General features: G+C 42.1%; 1 protein-coding gene across 1 annotated transcript in view; it reads right to left on the minus strand.

Annotated features, from left to right (window-relative positions):
• Positions 1-679: 679 nt before the first annotated feature.
• USP46 (ubiquitin specific peptidase 46) overlaps positions 680-24,544 on the minus strand; it is a 62,824-nt gene continuing 38,959 nt past the window's right edge. The window contains exons 5-9 of the mRNA XM_061192260.1: positions 18,134-18,210; positions 10,413-10,496; positions 8,142-8,339; positions 4,883-4,961; positions 680-4,033 (exon numbers count right to left, since the gene is read on the minus strand). Coding sequence (XP_061048243.1) covers positions 3,932-4,033; positions 4,883-4,961; positions 8,142-8,339; positions 10,413-10,496; positions 18,134-18,210 — 540 coding nt within the window. The 3' untranslated portion in view covers positions 680-3,931. The remainder of the gene's footprint in view (positions 4,034-4,882; positions 4,962-8,141; positions 8,340-10,412; positions 10,497-18,133; positions 18,211-24,544) is intronic.

Genomic DNA, 24,544 nt, shown 5'->3' on the forward strand with positions numbered 1-24,544 from the left:
ATCAAAGAGCTGGAAGCCACTTCCTTATTTTGGGAATGGATCTTTTATTTCATAACTGGTAAAGGGCATTTTCTATGCAAAATCGTTGCTAAGCAATTCACTGTGATGCCTAATATACCTACCCTAATTCTTTTTCTCACTGATAGTCTCAATTTGCTCTTCCCCAGACACAGGTTTCTGGATTAATTGTGTTGATCTTTCTCAATCAAAAGAGTGGTGAGATATCTCCAGAACACTAACTTTATGAACGTGGACAGTACGTTATTATTACACGTCCATTATTACAATGACCAGAATATTCTTTACAATGCTTCAAAATTGGGTTTGGAATGATTACCTGGAGAGGAGGCTTGCCAATGACTCACATTTTATAAAAAGGATTTTAAGTCCATGTGTATAATACTACCGAGATAGAATTCTCTAGGAAGAGAATTCCTCTTTTATTTATTTATTTTTTGCCAACAATTTTAGAGGCAGGGTGTTAAACTGATTGAAGTTTCACAAGATTGACATTATTGCTTAAAGTGCTTGAATTGGTTACATTAAAAAAAAAAAGGTACAGATTATTTTAAATAAAAACTAAAAAAAATTTTTTTAGCAACAAAGTCAAATAAATGAATGCCACACAAATACAGTAACTATTTTGGTTATACAGAAATGGAAGCCAAAAATAAATTAATGCAATACCGAAAAACAAATTTAATTAGGCAGAAACGTAGGAAATCATTTTCCCTGACCCATGCCACTTACATGAGTTAATCACACTAGTGCTGATAAATGCCTTGACCATATAATAGCAAACGAGGGCAAAACATTTAGTGCACAATATTTTAATACACATGAATATACAAAGTTGATCAAAATGCAATGTTTAAAGATAAAATCCATCTGTAATAAAGCTACACTCCAATATCTAAAATAAGCCCTAAGCTCCAGTTAGAACATAGTTTCATTGTTAGGCATGCCCATGAAAATTTAGGGTATCCATGAAAATAAATGCATAGGGACCATTTCCGTCATTTTTTTCCCCATTTCATCTGAAATCCAAAATATACCAGGCTATAAAACCAATAAGACTGGTTTCCTAGTCAAAGCACCTCCGTCTTGTGCCGCTCCTTGGCTCTCTTCAAACCAGCCCACTTCGTGTTGCCTCGGAATGGAAAATGCCTCAGAATAACAGGACTGGGCATCAGCATTCTACCAACATTGACTTTCAGACAAATCAAAGTTTTGTCACACTGTAACATAATCTAGATGTTAAACAAGAAGTAACCAATAAAGCAAATATTCCTTCTCTTTTTAAAGTGGAAAACACTGCCACTTATTTTAAAACACCCAGCAGTTAAAAGAAATACAGCAGGCCTGCTCACTCCTGCCAGAAAATGACACACAAAAACCCTGGCCATTTGAGGGAATATTGCTGAGCCTTTGTGCTATTGTTGACCTCAGAATGGTCTCACACATCCCACATCATCTCTGCTTCACACAACGAATGAGGGATGAAAAATAAAGAAGTGTTTATGTGCTCTAGTCTTCACATAAAGTGAAATGACTGAGGGGGAAATGTAGCTGCCTCGTGTTTTTCGTTTATTAAAGAGGAAGGGGGAAGAAGTTCCCAGATAGCTCTAAAGTTTAAAAAACTGATGGAGTGTTGGCGGAGAAGTGTGTTTTGGTCTTTTTTTCAATCTTCTTTTCCTGCAACACACAACCATTTTAGTGTCTTTGTATTATCTTCGATACTTATTTTTTTTATTCCAAAAATTTATCCGTGAATACTGAATTTTAACTAACCTTTTCTAGTAAAAGGCATTATTTCAGTTAAGTCGCTGGGAAGAACTTTTTACACATCAAAAAAAAAAAAAGTACTGAATCTATGACTCAGCATTCAGATATTACTTCCATAGGCTTCCAATTGAAACTTTTTTTTCTAATAAATTAGCTTCAAGAGTCATTTCAAAGATAATTTTAATAGTTTTTCTCATGTATCAGTTCCAAATATATGAGGGCTCAATCAGCATTTTTTTAAACTTTGCAACCTGCAGTCAAATATATGGTTTATGTATAGTACAAAGAGCTCCCTGTATCAGTCACCTTCAACTGGAAAGTGTCTCTCCTTAAAAAAGAATAAAAACACACCTTCCAGGTACGCCATTACTGCATAAGTTTTGTGGAAGAAAAAAAGACAAAATATTTATAAATATGAATTCACCTCTAAACAAGGCAAGGTATATTTTCATCACTTTTATAAAACAATAACGTGAAGATCACCCTGTTTTTGTCTTCTCCAGTGAAAAGTAAAACATTTCACTTCAAGCATGAACAGATGAAGTGTTGGCATGCTTATGTAAGTTGTGAGCGACAAACAGTTCAAGATACTTCAAAGATAAGAAATCCAGTTTTCATCTAGATAAAGTGCTATGCTCTTAATTGTTGCAAAATGGCCAGTAACATTTTCAATTTCAATTTGAGTTCACATTATGCCACAAGTGTGCATGTTCCTTCGCTGATTTATTAGGTAACAAAATAACAGGTTCACAGTATATTATAGTGTATGGAAGTCAACTGTCTTCCCAAAGGAAGCCAGGATCTACAACTCATAACATTTGTAGGAAACCAAAAACCAGCTCAACAGCAACACACTGTATCGACCCTTTTAATAAAAGGTGCCAATACTCAAAAGATTTAATAAATACATATGTAACAAAAAGTAACTACGGTGAGATGAGGTTCTTCCAAAAAACTCCGACCGTCCTGGGAGTCTGAGCCAAAGAAACGCCACCATTTTGTTCATCCCTCCACCCGCCCACTGACACTTCCTTTGACCCACTTGCATCCCCAGCTAACTCCAGTATCTCCTGTAGGGAAGGTTCCATGTTAGCCCTGGGACTTGCCAGGGCCTCAGTACACAGACTGAAATGCTAAAACGTGAACAGTTGTACAATGTGGCTGATGGGAGGAAAGGTGCAGAGCCTTCGTTCTTCCTGGGAAAGGACGGTGTTGGTGCTGCCTAGCTAAGGAGAGCTGGGCGGAAGGCAGTCCCCGTGGTGTCTCAGCCCTGCCACCACTGACTGCGAAACACCAGTAGGATCGGAAAGATACCTTGGGAAGCTTAGCAGCGCCGGATAAAGGAGATACAACTCACAGGACAGAAGAAAAGCATCACTAAAAACAAAGAGCATAGAGCTATTTTCCTGAAACTTGGTTTTGGTAGAAAGATAAGAAAAGCAACTTTCCACTGTGCACGAAAGCTTCCTCCTCTTGGCTTTGCCTGCCCTGAGCTCCACACTTCCTCAGCCTCTGGAATTCTCATGGCTGGGTGAGCTCAGCCTGGGGCAGCCGCTAGCAACCGCGAACGGCTTCTGTTCACCCTGTTCCACACGGAGGATGAGTTCAGTTTCGAGGTTACTCACTTTTAAACATTTTCACTGGCAAAACTTAAAGCTATAGTTGCAGCTCTAAAAGGTGAGTATCTACCCCATTCTTCTGTCCTTCTGTCAGAAAAGAGGCAGAGAAGCTAAAAACGGGAAGCGGTGTTTCCAGGAACAAGTTAAAGGAATGCATTGAAAGGAGACCCCGGAAGCCATTTAGGAAGATGAGCAAAGACCCCAAAAAGACTGTCGACGTTCATAGGAAATGTCATTCTAATTCAGCCAGACACAGCCAGTGGCATGGCATGTACCTGATCCTAAAATTAGCAAATGTTATTCATCTAAAACTACAATCTGATTGCAGTTAACTCTACCTCAGACTAACATAAAACCACGAGTAGTGCTGCATGTAGAAAAACAAAGGGGGAGAGTCACACAGCCAGACCCCTGAACTCGGAGCCACGCCGCTGGTGGGCCGCTGGGGAAGAGGGACGTCTGCAGAGAAACCAGGTAAGAGTGCTTTGAACATTTCCCCACTCGAATTAGTCCCACAGTCCTTTAAGTTATTCTCTTGACTGATAGAATAAAATATATCCAGATTCTGAATTTTTTGATATATCTGATGTCAGGCCATAGAATTCTTCAATAGCTTGGGCATCTATTTTCTGCAAGCAAAAGAGAAAACAATACAATGGTTTAACATGATTCCTGGGAGAAGGAAAGAAACATTAATGGAATGCACAAGAAAATGTAAGAAACACTGTCATAAAATTGGGAACTTTCAATAGCAAATGGATAGCTCCACAGACCTGACAGAGGGACATGATTACACACATTGCATATCGTTGGGGAAGAAAGCCACCCTTTAATCTATCAGCAACCATAGATGGGCGCTCTTTGAAGAAGCCAGGACTTCTGTCTTTCAAATGGTAAACTGGGGGAGCTCTTGGGAATAACCTTAATTCTTTCAGGACATCAGAGTTTATTCCCTTTAGTGCTACCTTAAGTAGGCCAAAATAGACCACGTCTTTGATTGTGGAATTCTCTCCAGCTAGTATTCCTTTACAACAAAATGAATATGTGGAATACTTTGGTATCGTAGAAAGATTTCCAGATTTAACAGATTGAAAAAATATATATTTTAAAATAACAATCAATACAAGAAAAATTTGGTATAATAAAAGAATTTTAATAGAACTTTGAAGTTTATTATTTGGTCCCAGAGAGGGCTTTAGTCACTCTAGGAAACAGGACTTACACATGGGCGGCAAAGAGATCCCATGTGTACGGCTCATCAGTTAACAAGAACACAGTATTGATGAATCCACGATCACACCCCTTCTCCCCTTCCAGAGAGAAGGGGGAGCAGCAGAATTTAGTTTTGAGAGAAAGGTAAGTTGTTTTCAAGTCAGATTATGGGAAAACAGGCCTACTTTAGAAAATGTCCACACACACACATCCCAAAACACCGTCTCTGCCCCACTCCTCTCTGATACAATCATCTGCATACCAACCTCTACAATGTCATCATCAAACAAAAGCCAGAAGCCATGACTTTTCACAATAGTAATATAATGCCCACGATTAGGACCACTGGAAAAGAACAGACAAAGAAAGTCACCAAGTTAACATTTATTTCTCCATAAAACTCTATGTAGCTCTCTACATGCAGTGATTTCCTAGGAAATAAAACCCTCTATCTTCAGGACAGAGAACCTGGTATATATGTCTATTTCCACATTCCTTTGGCCACAACTCATGGAGGGACACCCAGGGGCCGGAGCTGCGCTGGGCATAAGAGAAAGACGAGAAAAACCTCATCTGAGTCTTCTCAGGACTCGCAATCTACTGGGGAAAACAGACATTCAAATTCAACAAATATTAACACATAATTATGGTACACCCACTCTGTGTCAGACCCATTCTGGCTGTCGGGCAAAAAAGAGTGAACGAAACAAAGTCCCCCCTTTCTTGAGATGAGGGTTGGAGAGGTAATAAACTAAAATACAAATATATTTCAATTGGTGGTAAGTGCCGTGAAGAATATAGCAGAGCAACGGGATGGTAAGAGATAGAGGGAAGGCGCTATTTGATATAACGTGGTGAAAGAAGGCCTCTCTGATGACAGGAGATTTCAGCAGAAGGAAATTCCCTGAAGGAAAGAGAAGGGGCGTGCGTGCGTGTGTGTGTGTGTGTGTGTGTGTGTGTGTGTGTGAGAGAGACAGAGAAAGAGAGAAGCCATGTGACCACGTGATGGAAGTGTCGGGAATGGGAAAGAGCAAGTGCAAAGGTCTGGGGGAGGCATAGGGGTGGGAATAGTTCTTGGCGTGTTCACCCAACAGCAAGGCAGCCAGAGCCCAGGGAGCCCGGGGTGAAGGAGGGACGGGAATGGGCTATCGTGGCTAAGATTCTGGACTCTACTGTGAGTGAGCCAGGAAGACACTGGGGAATTTTGAGGAATGACGTGATCTGGCTCAAGTTTTAGAAAGATGTGACACTAAAATGTATAATAACAAGCACGAAAACAAAAAGATACATTACACAAAGCAGGAAGAACAACCAAACAGCTGCTACTATGTAGTTGGATCTACACAACTGAGGGAATTTTTAACTCTAAGTCTAGAGTTTTGTTTTGTTTTTTCAATGCACCATCAAGATTGGAAAGCTGAATTTGCCTTAGTTTGCTTTCTTTAAATACAACATGCCCCAAAGGGTCTGTTCCCACCTTTGTCAGGCCACTCTCTCCCCTCCCTCCGAGCTCCAGCCCACAGGCCTCCTCTGTTTTCATACACATCACCGTTCCCATCTTGGTTCTCTGCCCACTGGAGCTTGCCTGAAATGGTCTTCACCCATGTCCGCCTTCTTGGCTCTTTTTATTCCTTAGGCCTCAGCTCAAATGTCACCTCGGTAGATAAATCTTTGCCGACCACCTTCCCTAAAGAGGTGCCTCCGCTGCTCTCTGTCATTTCCCCGATCGTTCCTCATAGCACTAATCAAAATCATAAAGTGATTTTGCAGCGGTTTGGTTTTGGTGGTAGCAGCCTGGTGCGTTTACTTATTAACTATCTATCTTTCCCACTGGATGCTCAGCTTCATGAGGGTAGGGCCCCTGTGTGTCTTGTTCACTGCTATAACTTCAGATCTTGCTACGGAACCCAGGAAACAAGGGTTTAAAAATGCTTGCAGGAGAAATCAATGAATGAGGCTGTGCACCTGGGGCAACTGTGGGCCAGGGGGTCCTGGCACAAGAAGGAAGGGCTGAGCTCCCTAACCTCAGAGCTTTCCAGAGCCCACGGCCAGAAGCCACCTGCTCCGCGTATGAGAACAATTCCACCTCTAGTGGGGAGGAATTTAAAGGATCCTCATTAGTAGCATGCGCGACTCGGCACCAGCTCAGCCTTGCTGCCAGGGCTGCTCTGACCTTGTGCCCCAGTTACAGAGACTGACTATTCTAGAACCCAACCTCCTACTTGTCCCCCAGTTCTCATAAGTGGGTCTCTGCCTTGCCCTCACCAGCGTTCCCAGGGACTGGAGTCAGCACCCACAGAGATCCACACTGAAAACCCCTGCGCACCCCACACACCTGATTGCTTTTGCTTCTCCACCTCCCGTCCACACTGCCCACTTCGGCCACCAGAGACCCTCCAGGCACCAGGCTCTGCCTGCCCCCAAGACCTCCTCCCAACCCAGTGTTCATGGCTAGTTTCCAGATCGCTGAACCCCTATGTTCTTTAAAAGAACTAACTGTTAGAAGTATTCTTCAGGGGAAACAGAAAGATGGCTTATAACTGACCAACAAAGACAACTTTCTGAGAACGTAAGGCAATAACCTGTGACTTAAAGTTACTCTGCATGGGACAAAACATGAGGTGCTTCAGATGTGAAGTCACAGTTTCTGATACCATCCACTCAGTACAGGGCAAGAAATCAATCCATCCATCCCTCCACGTGGAACCACGCATCCTCTTGGTAATGGTCTGTGCACCACAAACCAATCCAGGAGAATGGAGAGGAAAAGACGCCTGCTCTGTGCCAGGCTCTAATCTGAAACCTATATGGGTGACGGCATGCCGATCCCAGGGAGGGGACACAAACCCGTCCCAGCCGAGCAAAGGATAGCAAACAGGTGAATTATCGGCAGACTTTTCCAGGCTTACACCAAATTATGGAATAAAAAATACTTCCTCAAAAGACTTCCAGCAAATACACTTTGCTTCTCTACATCGAGGGGCCGTCTCTCTTACTCCCTCTTTTTTTCTGATTAGGTACTTATTATAGAATATTGGGGAAAGACTAAAAACTGCATAAAGAATATTTGCTAAGAGTACATTTTAATCATTCAAAATGCCAAAAATTTTTAAAATTCCATCTACTGCTTCCAGTCTTTATTCACACATCTTAAACCACTTTTGAGATCATACTATACGTGCAACCTGGTTTCTTAATTAAAATCATAGCATAAACATTTCTTTCTCCATGTGATTTCAGACTCCATAAGCGTCATTTATATCCAATGGAGACTTAGTATTTCCCTTATGAGAGAACATTTAGATTATTTTTATTATAATGCAATTGTTTTATTTTTTATTATCTTATTTTATGTATGTACGTTTAGGTTCACTTTGAGGTGATAGATAAACCAGAGCTTGGAGGAGACCCCCCAAAGCACCATTACCGCTGAGTCTCACCAGCCGGGAAGGGTGCGGCGGGGTCTACCTGGCCCGGGGACAGCCCTCCCGCTTCTCCCACGCCGCGCTCCCCACCTGCCCTCACCTGCCGCAGTGAACCACCACCGCAACCAGGTCGTACATGCGGTCCAGGTTCACCGCGTCGCTGGAGGTGTTGAAGAGCCGCAGTTCTAGGGGGAAGACCACCCGGTAAGACAGCTTGGTGTACCTGTGGAGCTGCTCCATGTACTTGAATCGCTTGAGGTGCAGGGCCAAAATCATGGGCAGCTTTTTGACTCTCATCCTAAGAAACCATGACGTAGAAAGTCAGTGGTAGCCAACCCCCATGGGAGGAAGAGAATACACCACCGCCTGCACAAACGGAGCGCAGGAGGGGTCCAACAAACTTCAAACCAGCAAACGGCCAAACCACTCGCAAGAATAAAAGGATGCTCGCTTACGTAGAGCTGACTTCTACAGGCTCGGCTAGCTGGAGCCTAGCCAGCAGAGAAAAGCGCAACGGTGGGGGGGGTCTCTGTTTGGTCAAAGGAGACATCCCAGAACTTTCGTACCAATGAAAATATGTGCAATTGCTCTGCATCACTGCCCTCTGCCTCCCAGGGAGAACAGTATTTGGACAAACCCCCTCACCCTGAGATAACAGAGACGAGGGGGACAGTCTCTGAGAGAAGGAGGTTGGGGAGAGGACAAGCGGAAAGGTGCAGTCTGGACGCACAGGTTCTGAGGACTGACCAGCAGGGATGCCTCAGATACTGCCCACTGCGGGCCGTCAGATAACCCGGCATGCTGGGCCCACTCTCCCTCCCTACTCCTGTGCTTCTGGGCAAGTGATTTCCCTTCTCTGGCTCTCAGGTTCCTCGCTTGTAAACGCAAGGGTTGGCTTCGGGCTACATTTACCCAAACAGGCTCACGAGAGCCCTGGAGATGCTAACGGATGTGGGGTTTCTGGGGCCAAGTCTGCACAATGCTCCCTTCTATTCTGAAGTTCCTCCTCGCACATCAGCATACTGAGGGATTTGAGAAATCCTGCAGAAAAGGATTTTCTTTTGTGTTTGATGCAGCATTTCGCCAACTTACATAAACACGGAAAGCTTTTTTCACTGGATGACCATTAATATTCCTCGGTAGGAGGTCACAAAGACCACAGTTTACGTGGATAACTCTGCTAGAATAGAGGATTTTCTGGTTACCTTCCAGGACCTCCTCTATGAAGGTCCTGAATCAGTGTAAATGCTGTTCAACTTGTGCACATTTTCAATGCATATTATTTGTAAAGGACAAATTTTAAGAGAATATTACTCAGAAATCTATGGAGTAAAAACCCTGTTCATAAAAATAAGCAAAATAACAACATCAGCAGAAACATAAGATTTATAGTGAACCCTATATTTTTCAGGAACACGACATTTTAATGTATAAACCTCCAGGGCTAAACAGAAAACACCTTCATGCCCCATAGGAAGACCTAGATTACATGGGTGGGAGCAGAGGTGAGTTCCTGGACCACTAGCAAGTGTTAACTCCTGCCTGCCACCACGGTGACTAACCTTTCTTAAGTTTTGATGCACCAAGAAAAGATGTGCATGTCTGAGGATGGAGGGCTGGGAGACTGGGCAGAGAAACTATTTCGACCTCAGCTCTAGACCCCTGAGGGTTTTAGGTGGCAGGAATGGGCGTCTGTGAGTTACCCTGAATATACCACAACCATAGGCAGGGTAAACTTAACTCACAGTAAGGCTTCACAGGATAATTAAAATGTCAAGTTTCTTGGCTTCTGGGGACAGAACACAGGGATGAACTGGCTATTTCACATTGTCCAAGAGCTGGAACTGGCCGGTGCTGGTAAAAAGATGGGCAACCCTGGGTCCTGTATCAACTCAGAATATGATAACTTTCTTATCACCTATCCACAAACTGATGTCATTGATTTCCTCATGATTCCTTACTAAATGATTTTTTTCTTTGTTTTTGCCTGTCTTCTAAATAAGAAGTTCCAATGTTTAGGCAATACTAACAATATTATCAGGTGACCACTATGTGTTATGTACTATGCTAAATCCGTTTTATAATTTGCCTTTAATCCTAAGAGGAGAGTGCTTATACTTGCTCACCACTTGTATACCCAGCACAAGTATCTGGCACATTGAATGAATGAACAAACAATCAGACGAAAGGGCGACTTCCCCAGGTAGGCGTTCTTATCCTATTTTACCAGTGAGGAAGGTAATTGAATTCTCCAAAACTACTTGGCTACGAGCCCATGGAACTGGGATTCAAAAATCAGATCTGTCGGGCTCCACAGTCTGGTTCCTTCTGACGACACAAAGCCACCCCCTGAGCTAAACCCTTCACGTACCTTTTCTGGGCTTCCTGTTTGCTGCAACACGTTTCACAATAATACTTCTGTTCACTACACAGTGTTTCTGTGTTGCTGAAGTCTCTGCAGAGAAAAATATTTTCAACTTAAAAGAAGTCCAAAATGCACTCAGTTTACCATGTTTTAACCCCCCTATTACCTGTAGGTTAATTTTTAAGTGCATGTGGGGAAAGAAGTAATGAGAAAAGATCCTTCTTAGAAGCAGGTGCTATGATGCATTAGAGCATGTCCACTGGGCTGGGTTATGATTTCACCACGAGAGATTTTCAAGTACAGCTTTATTTAATGGGACACAGATAGATCTAAATTAGGATTTCCAACTGATTCAGGAAAAAAACTCAGGGTTTAACAGAGAGTACCTGTAAATTGGAAATAAAATTACAATGGAAAAATACTAACTCTAGTAAAAGCCAACCAGTTCAGTGAAAGTCGAGTCCAAAAATGTCAATCACACAAAATGCAAGGTGTCATTATTATGTGGTTAATGAAAAACAGTCTGTCTCAGGTGGTCTATATTTTCAAAGAGCACAAAAGTAAAGATAATAAAATTTAAACCATATTCAATGGCCCTTATATTGAACTAAGAAAGTCCCAAATAATCAGGAGATGTCTACCAACCCCCTGCTCCCCACCTCCCCACACGCTGGAAGATAACTTCAGCCTGCCTCCTGAGAACAAATGCCACCGGGATGTTATACCTGTATTCACCTTATCATGAGGTTTTACTGTACTACCTATAGTTTTCATTTTTTAAATGTCATGGCTTTTCATTCTTCTCTGGTCACTGAGATTCTACTTAACATTCCTGTGGTACTGCTTCAAAGGCTGAATAGAACATTCAGAATATCATAATACCCCAGAGTCTTGAAAAAGTCCATGACATTTCCTTATTCATAGGGAGTGCCCTAGCGCCAGAATGATCAGATTTATTAAATAGAAAATGTTATTTACATGGTGTTAATGACTCAACCACTTAAACAGAGCTTATCAAGAGAAAACATAGGTTGTTCATTCATTCAATTCCCCAGTGGCTACTGACAGTACCCTGGGCTAGGTGCCGGGGATCCGCAGAGAATGCCTGCCCTCACACAGCTCACAATCTACCAGAGACACGTGCAGGAAGCCACTTAACAACACTTAGTGTTCACTGCAGGCTAGACATAAATCATTTCACACGATTGACTCCCCTGCCTAAAATCCTCCAACAGTTTCTCGGTGCAATCAGGAATAAAATCCAAATTTCTTACCGTGGCCAACAGACCGTCTGTCCTCAGAGCCCCGACTGCTCTTCTGACCCACCTCCCGCCCCACCCCATCTCCTTCACTCTGCTCCAGCCCCGCCGGCTGGCCTTCTGAGTAGCTCCAGAGTGCCATGCTCTCCCTGCCTCGGGGCATTTGCTGCTGCTATTTCCCCTGCACTGACAGCTTCTTTCCAGATGCTTCCATGGCTGCCCCTGCTCACTGCTCAGAGCTCAGCCTAAATGTCACCTCTTTGGAGAGGACTTCCCCAGCCACTCTCTCCAAACCCATCCAGCCCCTACTCTATTGCTGTCTTGTTTTCTTCTGAGCATTCATCACTATCTGAAGCATCCTCCTATTCGTTGGGTCACCCGCCTCCCCTCTGTGTGGGCAGTGACCCTGTCTGTCTCACTCACTGCTAGAACCCCAGCACTGAGAACAGGCCCAACCCATAACGGCCCTCAATAATGTGTGTTGGCTGAACAAAGGAACAAAGAGAGAATCGTGTGTATAAAGTCCAGGGGAAAGCACAGAGGACAGAGAAATGAACTGGGATTATTCAGGACGTTTCCCCAAGGGGTGATATCTGAGTCAGGTTCGCAAAAAGGGAAAGTGAGCCAGGGGAATAAGAGTCCAGGGTCCCAGACAGAGTGAAGGCTGAGGCCCAAAGGCATGAATGCAAGGTATAGAGCACGCTTCTTAGAAGCTGTGTGGACCGTGTGGCTCTCTAACTGGTCTCTGCAGGGGCGACAGCATCAGACAGTGCTTTTTGGATCACTTCTGGCAGCGCTCTGGGGGAAGGACTGGAGGGGGTCGAAAAACAAGGAAACAATTTAGAATGCAATTAACACTCAACCCTCAGATTTCAAGTGCTTGGTGCGTAATACAGACTCAAACTTAGCTGAATGCATACTAGCCAGCTCTTCATGGAGTAACTGATGTGAAATCTCTTCTTGGCCCACACACGGTTGATTGGGGTGGAACGGAACAACCAAGGAGAAGGGGGGGATGAGCCTGGGTGACGGTGGAGGTTCACATTTTTGGAATGTCTACCACAGACAAATCTCTTTATCCAACTAAAGAATCAGAATAACTAAGGCAAACACAACAACAAATAAGGAATTAAACACTTTCTACTCTCTCTTATTCCCCCCTGCCAAAAAAAAAACCAGAAGTTTTTGTAGACCCACTACGTAGAAATATAGCAGAAGTTGGTACCTAATGTAAAGACCTGATTCACAAATAACCACCATCCTGCCCAGCCCTAGCTGGCTGGAAGCTCAATGACACAGGAGAGACAGCGTGATGCTTTTGGAGCATCTGTGAGTTGAGAATTGGAAAATGCGCCTAAGTTAGGAAAACAGAGTGGCCCCGGCAAGAAACTGAGGCAGAGCAGATCTGTCAGGTGATGCTATACAGTTGTGGGAACAAAAGCAGGCAACAAAGGTTGAGGAAACTTTTCAATGAGAAAATCAAAGAGAAGAGGAGAGAGTAGAGAGGTCTTTTTGACACTTGGGATGAGTTACAACAAAGCACAGAGGAGAGGTTACTGGGAAAGCACAAAACTCTTTGTATTTCTTTAAGAAGAGTCAAAGTGTGGGGCTTCCCTGGTGGCGCAGTGGTTGAGAATCTGCCTGCCAATGCAGGGGACACGGGTTCAAGCCCTGGTCTGGGAAGATCCCACATGCCGCGGAGCAACTAGGCCCGTGAGCCACAATTACTGAGCCTGCGCCTCTGGAGCCTGTGCTCCGCAACAAGAAAGGCCGCGATAGTGAGTGGCCCCCGCTTGCCGCAATTAGAGAAAGCCCTCGCACAGAAACAAAGACCCAACACAGCCAAAAATAAATAAATAAATTAAAAAAAAAAAAAAGTAAATGGGATCAAGAGTATTTAGATTAAAAAAAAAAAGAGTCAAAGTGGTAATGAAACACTTTTTAAAAATACACTTTGGGAACAAATCTACTATGAAACACATACCTTTATACGGAAACTATGAAACCTAACGGAAATGTATACAAGAAAACTTGAAAAAAATGGAGAAAGACTATGTTCCTGGGTAAGATGGCTATAGGTTGTAGAGATAGCTACCATGTCCATGTTTAATGTCTATGTTTGATACATTTCTAATTAAAATCTTAACTTTTCACTCAACACAATAGTTAAAAAATTGAATTTAAAAGAATTCTCAAGCTAGGCTTCCCAATAATTTTCATGTCATGACTCACATAAAATAATGGTGCTACACAGAAATGAGCTGGGGTACACCGACACGGCTGCTTCTCTGGCAGCTCCAGGCTCTGCCCAGCCTCCCAGAAGCTGAGGGGATCTACACGCACCTATAACCCATCTTCTGGGGCACACCAGCTGGGAAGCTTTGTTCTAGAATCTGCAGCAGTGGCTCATCCAGCTGCTCATCAGAATCACCTGGCAAGTTTTAAAAACAATCTCAATCCCCCCCTCCCCCTCCCCCAAGCCTAATTACAACAGAATCTCTCCAGGTAGAACCCAGGCACTATTGTTCTTAAAGCTCCCTAGGTGGTTCCAGTATGCTGCCTGGGCTGAGAGCCATTATCCCCAATGCTTTGCAAATATTAACATGCACTGGAGTCACTGGGAAATCCTGTCAAGACGCAGGCTCTGAGTCACGCACTCATTCTTGGAGGAGACCTGAGATGCTGCCGTACTAATGAGATCCCAGGTGATGTCAACGGCACTAGGCCACAGACCCCTGTTTGAGTAGCACAGATCTAGAGCGGGGGTTCTCAAACTTTGGTGGTATCAAAACCACCCAGAAAAATTAATTAAAAACAGATGCCCAGGCTCACAAAAGTCGAATATGGCCTGGGCCTCAATTTTTACCAACTTCCCCAGGTGATTCTGATATGCACCAAAGTTTGAGAACTACTGACTAGAGTATTAAAGAAGGTCAAAAAAAGAAATCCAAAAGAAAGACATGTCAGATATTAGCAAACACCATATATATAAATAATAACCGAAACCAAGACGTAAGTGAGGGAAACAGAGAAACTCATAGATGAGCACATGGCAACGGATGTGTGATGGGGATGCGTGTGGACTTAGCACACAGAGGAAGTTTCCAAAATGAATAGAAAAGACATTTCTTTAAAAGAGAGTAATTGTAAAAATAGAGCTTTGGGAGAACTAAAAGGCTGACCTCCCTGGCCGTGGGAGAATGGGAATTTTTAATGACAGGAGGACACAGGAAGAGGAGAGTGGTTTCAGAACATGGGGCACTTTGAGGAGAAAGGTACGTTTCTGTGCAGGAACCACAGGGAGGGACTAAGGCCCTGAAGCGAAAGACAAAAAATACCAAAAAGGACATGGGGGGGGATAATTAAGATAAACTTCACGTATTTTAAGGTTTCGCCTGAGGCCATCCCTGAACTTTTTAAAAGAAAAAAAAACTTTCTCAGTATCCTCCTATGATACAGATGGCCCACTCTGCCTAAGACACAGTGCTCAGATGTGAAATATTAGAATCATAGCTCAGCTACAATATGGCTTTAGTGCCTTCTCTAGACCTGTAGCCTGAATTAACCACCATTTATACCATCATTTCTCTGGGACAAAAGTTCACTGAAAACACACTGTAATTGATCATCTAAAGCCCTTCAGGAAGGAGGTAGCAGAGATCTTACATTTAAATCCTACAATGTTAGCCTGATTTTTAACTTTTTTCAAAATCAAAACAAATGACAAAATATCACATCGGAAGAGATATGCAGGCATGATGTTAAAGAAGAAAGCTCATAATTCTAGTTTGAAAAACAAACCCTCAAGAATGCAAAGCAAATTAAACCATGGAAGGGGCCAAAAAAGATGATAATCATTCCTTCTCTTTGGTCTCAAATAGAAAAAGCTAATGGATCAGCTGGCATCATTTATTCCCTGGAACTTTCTCCTGCACTTTGTTCTTTTAGGAAAGGCTGGAAAGCTGCCACCCCCATCACAGAACTCTCAGCGGTGAATGGCAACACCTGGCAGGCCTCTCTTTATGTTGGGGAGACCTTAGGCATATATGAGGGCAGGTCTAGGTAAGTCAGTCAAGGTCTATTTTAAGGATGATGTAAGATGGGGTGGGGCAGGCACTTCAGGAATATCAGGCTGGACAGTCAGATGAGAATCTGATGTTGTTTAAAAGGTATTCTGAGGCTATTCTGTACCCACCCATCCTGCTTTAACGCCTCCACATGCCTCTAGCCTGCCTTCATCAGGTATGCATCGCCAATATATACATTTCTCCAAGGAAAAAAAAAGGGGGGGGGAAACATAATTCTGGGTTACATTTGTTTATAACAAGGTTTCCCAAAGTTTGGAATTATAACTAACTAAAGTTAGCCCTTTACCTGGTTGGTCTCAAAGCTATAGTCACTGCCATCCGCCCTTTTGAACAGCCCAGAAATTTCTTAGAGGGGAGGGGAATAGTCGGCCTCCCAAACTAACTCCCCTTCTCAAAGAAGCAGAAATGGGCAAGTAATACCTTTCCTCCCACCCCCTCACCTACGACCAGCGCTGGCACAACCTTAACTTTTTCGACTCCCTGTGAACACAAAACCCTGAGGAAATCAGAACTGGCTGCTTTTCACAGGAATATTAGGAGCCCATGCCATAAACTGAACCATTCAGAAGAAAAAAAGGCCATCCAGGCCCACAAAATGCTTTGCAAACAAAGAGGTAACAAATGTATCCTAGACACCTGGACCCAAGGCATTTGGAGGCAAGGGATGAAATGTCAGACCAACAGGACGTGCTGCAGTAACTCTAGGGGGTGAGGGTAGGCTCAGAATCCTGGGAACTGGAGAGTAATCAGCCCCCAGCTCACACAGTACATGACGCTCAGATGGACCAAGATGCTCTTCCAGGTTGGAGTTGGTGCCTTTGCCCTGAAAAACGACTTTCTAACAGCCAAACGGCCACAGCAAGTCTCTTTAATCTAGTCTAAAGAGTTCTAAGTAACCTGAACTCCTGATAGAACAATTCTGTTACACAATTCCCACTGATAAAGATCAACAGTGGCTTGAAAGAGAAAGACAAATACCATGTGGTATCACTTACACATGGAATCTAAAATGTGACACAAATGAACTTATCTATGAAACAGACTCACAGACATAGAGAACAGACTTGTGGTTGCCAAGAGGGAGGGGAGGTGGGGAGGGATGGACTGGGGGTTTGGGATTAGCAGATGCAAACTACTGTATAGAGACTGGATAAACGACAAGGTCTTACTGTACAGCACAGGGAACTATATTCAATATCCTGTGATAAACCATAATGGAAAAGAATGTATATATATGTATAACTGAATCACCTTGCTGTACAGCAGAAATTAACACAACACTGTAAATCAACTATACTTGAATAAATTTTAAAAAATAAAAATCAATAGTGCCTTGCAGTGACACTACGAAACGTCTCTGAGCTGAGGTATCACAAGCAATGGGAAGGTCCACCTGACCACCTGGTCTACGCTGGCACCCCCAATACCAGGCACTCTCTAGGCGTGTTTAATGTCCTTCAAAGCACTGATCCCTGTCCGTGGATTCCCACTAGACTGTAAGCGCCATGAGATGCATACCTGCCGCTCACCCCCGACCTCCAGTGTCCAGAACAGAGCTGGGCTAATTATAAGCGCTCATGACCACTTGTCGAAAGGAGGAGAAGACAGTGAGGACAGGAGAAGGGAACTGTGTCTCTATGTCAACTTTGAGCACATTTTCAACACACAAGTCAACGCACAATAGCTACAGTAATCCTGGGCATGTGTTGCTCTTATACTCTGGGCTCCTTGCCTTTCCTCAACCCTAATTAAGAGGAAGGTTTTTTCCATAAATGAGCTCCATACAATGCTGAAAGATGGAGGAAAAGGTAATGCCCTCATTGGTTCTCAGCTCAAAAGTGCATAATTTTTTTTTTGGCCACGCTGCACAGCTTGCGGGATTCTTAGTTCCCCGACGAGGCATTGAACCCCGGCCGCAGCAGTGAAAGCTCCGAATCCTAACCACTGGACCGCCAGGGAATTCCCATAATGTTTTAAATAATAGAATAGATTAGCTTAGAAAAAGAAAGTAATGGTAGGCATCTGTAGCACTTTTTAACTTAATTGTGTGACTCTGTGATTGTGTGTGTCTCTGTGTGTGAGAGGGAGAGAGGCTGATGAGAGCCCAAAGCACACATCTGTATTAAAGATTAAAACCTTATTTTTAAACTTAATGACTAATGACTTCCACTTGATCCTCTCTCTCCTCAGCAGGACTCTTCTCCAGACCACATACACTTATTTTTAATCTCTCTTAGGAAAGAAGAAATAGAAAATAATAGGATTATATTGGTTTAACAGAAAGGAAGATTATGTCCTGAAGAAACACAAGATTCTTCCCCCCATGTACTTTACTAGCCTGATCAAAAGCTCAGACCACTGTCAGAATTCATGAGGTTACCTTAGACAGTGGGTAATAGATGTATTCTGCTCCACATCAACAGAAAGGTCAAGAAAATCTTCATCTTTGCTACTAACCTGGAGCAAAAAAAAAGAAAAAAAAGTATTAGGCACAGAATACATAATAGACAAGTAGATAAAACTTTGAACACCTACAGGTAACCGAAAACCATAACTGCAGTACAAGTCAGGTATGGCTTTGTATACTCTCTAGCTACCAGTTACCTTGAAAACAATCCAAAACAAGAGAAAATCCTAAATTCTCCATTTAACCTTATCTGTGTCCAGCTTTGATTCAGGCTTTTCATAATTAAAACTCAACCAGATTTCTCTTCCTGTCCATTCATTTCCCCCACTGTTTCAAAGCAGGAAATATCAAACAGGTATCCATATAGCTCAGCCTGGCAGAATGATAACAATGGAAATGGAAAAAGGACAAGAGCCTTAAAAAACCTACTGCTCAGATTATCGCCCTCCATTCAGCTGTCTGTACTTCTTGCCAGTCCCCTGAAATCACTCCCTTCCTCCTGTGCCTAGTCATTCAAACTGTGTGGGGGGCCCGGGGGCCGAATGTGCTATGGGCTGGAGGGTCTCTCTCTCCCTCTCTCTCTCACACACACACACACACACACACACACACAGAGCTGTCCTCTGGCCCAGGAAGTGTTGTCCTTTGTAGAACACGCCCATGCTGTCTGTGGTACCACCCAGACCTGGAGCTGGCCGGGAGCCTGGGCTCACATGAGCCCAACAGACTGGACTGCTCTCAGCCAAACCCATCACCAGCCCTGGCTGTTTCTTGGCCTGCACAGCTGACACCACACCAATTCTGGGTCTGTACTTATCAAAGCTCACCGAGTGGTGCTTGCCTTCCAGCAGCTCACCAGCTAGCCTGGCATTTCACTGTCTTGGAATGGGAGGGACAAACTAGCCCAGCAGGAACTTTGAGGTGCCCAGTCAACTGGCAGCAAAACAAAAATAATACTCTTGTGAGACAACTATCCTATGACCCAATACTCCAATAGTCAGAGATGTGGACACAATCCTTTATACTTTTATTAGTACACCCGAGAATGGGTATTGGCAGACTGCCCAACTCCATATCCTATCTCTGCCACTTATAAAGTGGATGACACTAGGCAAGGTACTTAGCCTCTCTGTACCTCAGTTTCCTCATCTGTAAAGTGGGAGCAGTAAGAGTATCTATTTCATAAGGTTGTTGTAAGGATGAAATAAGATAACACATGTAAAGTGCTTTAAGAAGCAAGCACTCAACAAATCAAGGATGGAAGAAACATTTAAAATGGCCTAAAATGGTCAAAAAGTTGGGATTGGGTTACTACATTGTGAGCATCATATTAAATGGAACGTGAGACTGCTCTCCTGCACTTCCACCGTCACCATGAGAAGGGCAACCCAGGCTAGCCCGCTGCTGCCCAGAGAAAGATGAGACACCCACAGAGGAGAGCTGTTCTCACTAAGGTGCCCCAGCCAAGCCCAGACAGGAGCACCATCCCCACCGGCCTCAGACACATACGTGAGACAGCTGAAATGCAGACGTACGGGCTCAGCCAAGGCCAGTTGGATCAGGCGACCCCCCGCCAACCCATGGTTGCATGAACTATAGTAAAAAAATCAGAGTGGATTTAAGTCTCAGAGTTTTAGGGAAGTTTGTAACAAAGCAACAAATAACCAATACAACTACTTAACATGACAGGCATTCCTCCTTTTACTGAACTTGGCAGATAGTGTGTTTCTTACGATTTGAAGTTTTGCGGCAACCCTGTGTCGAGCAAGTCTACTGGCAACAGCATTTGCTCACTTCGTGTTTCTGTGTCACATTTTAGTAATTTTCACAATATTTAAAACCTTCTTCATTATTATTGTGCTTTATGGTGATCTGTAATCAGTGATCTTTGATGTTACTACTATGACTCACTGAAGGTTTGAATGATGGTTATCATTTTTTAGCCTTAAGTATTTTTCAATTAAGGTATGCACATTTTTTAGACATAATACTATTGCACACTTAATAGACTACAATATAGTGTAAAAATAACTTTTATATGTATTGGGAAACCAAAAAATTTGTGTGACTCACTTCATTGTGATATTCACTTTATTGCAGTGATCTGGAACCAAACCCACAATATCTCCAAGGTATGTCTGTATGTATACTTTATTTTTATTCATTTATTGTCTATTCCCCCCTTACTAAAGTGAAAGTTCAAAAGACTGGCTTCTGTAATGACTAAGATCCTGCCCTTCCAACACTCCTCCAGAAAAGTATAAACTCAAATAACTATAAACTAACAGCAACTACCTGAAGGCAATGGAGGCAGATGGGGAGTCCACACGTGGAGGAAAAGAGCTGCAAATAATGAGTTCATGGTCTCAAAGCCTTTAGCGGGATCCATGGGGGAAAATACAGTCTTTCTGGTCTAGGAGCCAGAAAAACCAATCTGGGAAACCATGCCCACTGCGAAGAAGGGAAGGAATCTGAGAAGGTATCCCCAACTCTGTCTACCCACATCTCTGGCTGACCCCTGAGCCACACACATGCACAGAGTACACTCACAGCAACTTGGCTGGTGACAAAAGGGATGACCCAAGAGTCAAACTGCTGCCTAGGAAACAGTTTGTAGTATGAGTCCAACCAAGATAACTACCTGCTAAAACTAAAGAAACTCAAAACTAATTGAAGAAAAACAGCAGAACCCAGAGTCTCTCAAACTAAACATTCTCAATGTCCTAGATATGATCCAAACTTACAATATGTGAAGAACCAGGAAAATGGAAGATATTCTTAAAATAAAAGGAGGCAACTGAGACCAATCCTGGGATGACCCAGATGTTGGAAGTAACAAACAATGATTTTAAAGAAGTTTTTATAAATATCTTCAATAAAGTGAAATATATTCACAGTGAACCAAAAAATAAAACATCTCAGCAGAGAAATAGAAACAAACAAAAAAAGAATCAAATGGAAATTCCAGAACTAAAAAATTAATACACTGGATGGACTTAACAGAGAACTGGAGATGACAGAGGAGACACCAGTGGACTTGAAGACAGAACAATGGAAATTATCCAAGGAGAAGAATAAAGGAAAAAAAAGAAAGATTGAAATAAAAATTAACAGATACTCAATAAACCTGTTAGACACCATACACATAATTGGAGTCCCAGACAGGGAGGAGAGAGAATAGGGCAGAAAAACGATTTGAAAAATAATGGCTGAATATTCCCTAAATTTGGTGAAAGACATACATCTATAAATTGAAGATACTCAACAAACACCAAGCAGCATAAATACAAAGAAGGCCAGCCAAGGTCAAACTGTTGAAAGCCAAAGGTAAAAAACCAAATCTTAAAAACATCTAGAGAAAAATGACACATTACAGCGAGCTCCCTGGTGTCCTAGTGTTTGGAATTCCAGGCTTTCACTGCTGTGGCCTGGGTTCAATCCCTGGTTGGGGAACTGAGATCCCACAAGCTGCGTGGCATGGTTAAAAAATAAATAAATAAACAAAATTTAAAAAAAATGACCCATTACAAGAGAATGATTCTGTTGGAAGCTGGCCTCTCATCAAAAATTACAGAGGCCAGAAGACACTGAACGTCTTTAGTATGCTAAAAGAAAAAGCTATCAAAACAGAATTCCTGTATCCCATAAATATATCCTTCAAGAATGAAGATAAAAGTGAACAGACTACCAAATGTAAAATAGATAACTAGTGGGAAGCAGCCGCATAGCACAGGGAGATCAGCTCGGTGCTTTGTGACCACCTAGAGGGGTGGGATAGGGAGGGTGGGAGGGAGGGAGATGCAAGAGGGAAGAGATATGGCAACATATGTATATGTGTAACTGATTCACTTTGTTGTAAAGCAGAAGCTAGCACACCATTGTAAAGCAATTATACTTCAATAAAGATGTTTAAAAAAAAAAAAAAAAAGTGAACAGAATTCATTATTAACAGACTTGCACTACAAGAAAGGTTACAGGAAATTCTTTAAACCAAAGGGAAAAGCTACCAGATGGAAATCCAGATCCTCAAGAAAAAGTGAAGAGCGTCAAAAATGGGAATTATGACATTGTCCTGTGGGGGTTATAATATACATAAATGTAATACATGTAGCAACTATAGCATAGAAGACAAGGTAGGTCAGGGGTGGAAGGAATATGCACCTACACAGTTATCAGTTAACTATGTTTTATGCGAAATGGAACATTATTAATTGTAAGGGGACTGTGAAGAGTGAAGAATATACTGCACTCTCCAGAGCAACCACTAAAAAACAACGTACAAAGATATACTGAGAGGAAAATTAAAATGGAATTGTTAAATGTAATATACACACACACGAAAAGTCCAAAAAAAGGGAAAAACATTTAAAAAGCAGAGAAGGAGGAACAGAGAAACAAAAAGCTCCGGGGGAATAAATAGAAAACAAATAATAAAATGGGAGCCTCAAACCCAACCATATCAATAATTATATTAAACACTAATGTAATAAACTTTTCAAGTAAAAGTCAGAAATTGAGTTGAATTTTTGTTAAAAAGCCAGATCAGCTATATACTGTCCACAAGAGTTATACTTTAAATATAAAGAAACAGATAAGCTGAAAAAAAATGGATGGAAAAAAATATACTATGTAAAGAGTTAATATACATATATAGTGGGCTATTTAATATAAGAAAATAGATTTTAGACAAAATTATGAGAAATAAAAAAGGTATTTCCTAATACTTGGGTCAATTTACTAGAAAAACATAATCAAAAATATGGAAGTCCCTCATAACAGAGCCTCAAAAATATATGAAGCTGGAGCAGTATTCACCAACAAAATGGAATGAACCACATACTACAACACAAATGAATCTCAAAAATGTTATGTAAGTGAAAGAAATCAGACACAAAAGACCACATCTTGTATGATTCCATTTATATGAAATGTCCAAAAAAGGCAAATATCTAAAGACAGAAAGTAGCTTAGCGGTGGCCTAAGGCTTGCAACAGAGATTAACTGCCCAATACAAAGGATCTTACTGGTGTGATGGAAATGTTTTAAAACTGGATTATGGGCACAAAAACAGAAATACAAATCAATGGAACAGGCTAGAAAGGCCAGAGATAAACCCACGCATATATGGTCACCTTATCTTTGATAAAGGAGGCAAGAATATACAATGGAGAAAAGACAGCCTCTTCAATAAGTGGTGCTGGGAAAACTCAACAGCTACATGTAAAAGAATGAAATTAGAACACTTCCTAACACCATACACAAAAATAAACTCAAACTGGATTAAAGACCTAAATGTAAGGCCAGACACTATAAAACTCTTAGAGGAAAACATAGGAAGAACACTCTATGACATAAATCACAGCAAGATCCTTTCTGACCCACCTGCTAGAGAAATGGAAATAAAAACAAAAATAAACAAATGGGACCTAATGAAACTTAAAAGCTTTCGCACAGCAAAGGAAACCATAAACAAGACGAAAAGACAACCCTCAGAATGGGAGAAAATATTTGCAAACAAAGCAACTGACAAAGGATTAATCTCCAAAATATACAAGCAGCTCATGCAGCTGAATATCAAAAAAAACAAACAACCCAATCAAAAAATGGGCAGAAGACCTAAATAGACATTTCTCCAAAGAAGATATACAGACTGCCAACAAACACATGAAAGGATGCTCAACATCACTAATCATTAGAGAAATGCAAATCAAAACTACAATTAGGTATCACCTCACACCAGTCAGAATGTCCATCATCAAAAAATCTACAAACAATAAGTGCTGGAGAGGGTGTGGAGAAAAAGGAACCCTCTTGCACTGTTAGTGGGAATGTAAACTGATACAACCACTATGGAGAACAGTATGGAGGTTCCTTAAAAAACTAAAAATAGAACTAGCATATGACCCAGCAATCCCACTACTGGGCATATACCCTGAGAAAACCATAATTCAAGAAGAGTCATGTACCACAATGTTCATTGCAGCTCTATTTAAAATAGCCAGGACATGGATGCAACCTAAGTGTCCATTGACAGATGAATGGATAAAGAAGATGTGGCACATTTATACAATGGAATATTACTCAGCCACAAAACGAAACGAAGTTGAGTTATTTATAGTGAAGTGGATGGACCTAGAGTCTGTCATACAGACTGAAGGAAGAGTGAAGGAAGTCAGAAAGAGAAACAAATCCTGTATGCTAACACATATATATGGAATCTAAAAAAAAAAAGTGGTTCTGATGAACCTAGGGGCAGGACAGGAATAAAGACACAGACACAGAGAATGTACTTGAGGACACAGGGAGGGGGAAGGGTAAGCTGGGACGAAGTGAGAGAGTAGCATTAACGTATATACACTACCAAATGTAAAATAGATAGCTAGT

The sequence above is a fragment of the Eubalaena glacialis genome, chromosome 5, assembly GCF_028564815.1.
Source record: "Eubalaena glacialis isolate mEubGla1 chromosome 5, mEubGla1.1.hap2.+ XY, whole genome shotgun sequence".
In the NCBI taxonomy this organism is placed as follows: domain Eukaryota; kingdom Metazoa; phylum Chordata; class Mammalia; order Artiodactyla; family Balaenidae; genus Eubalaena; species Eubalaena glacialis.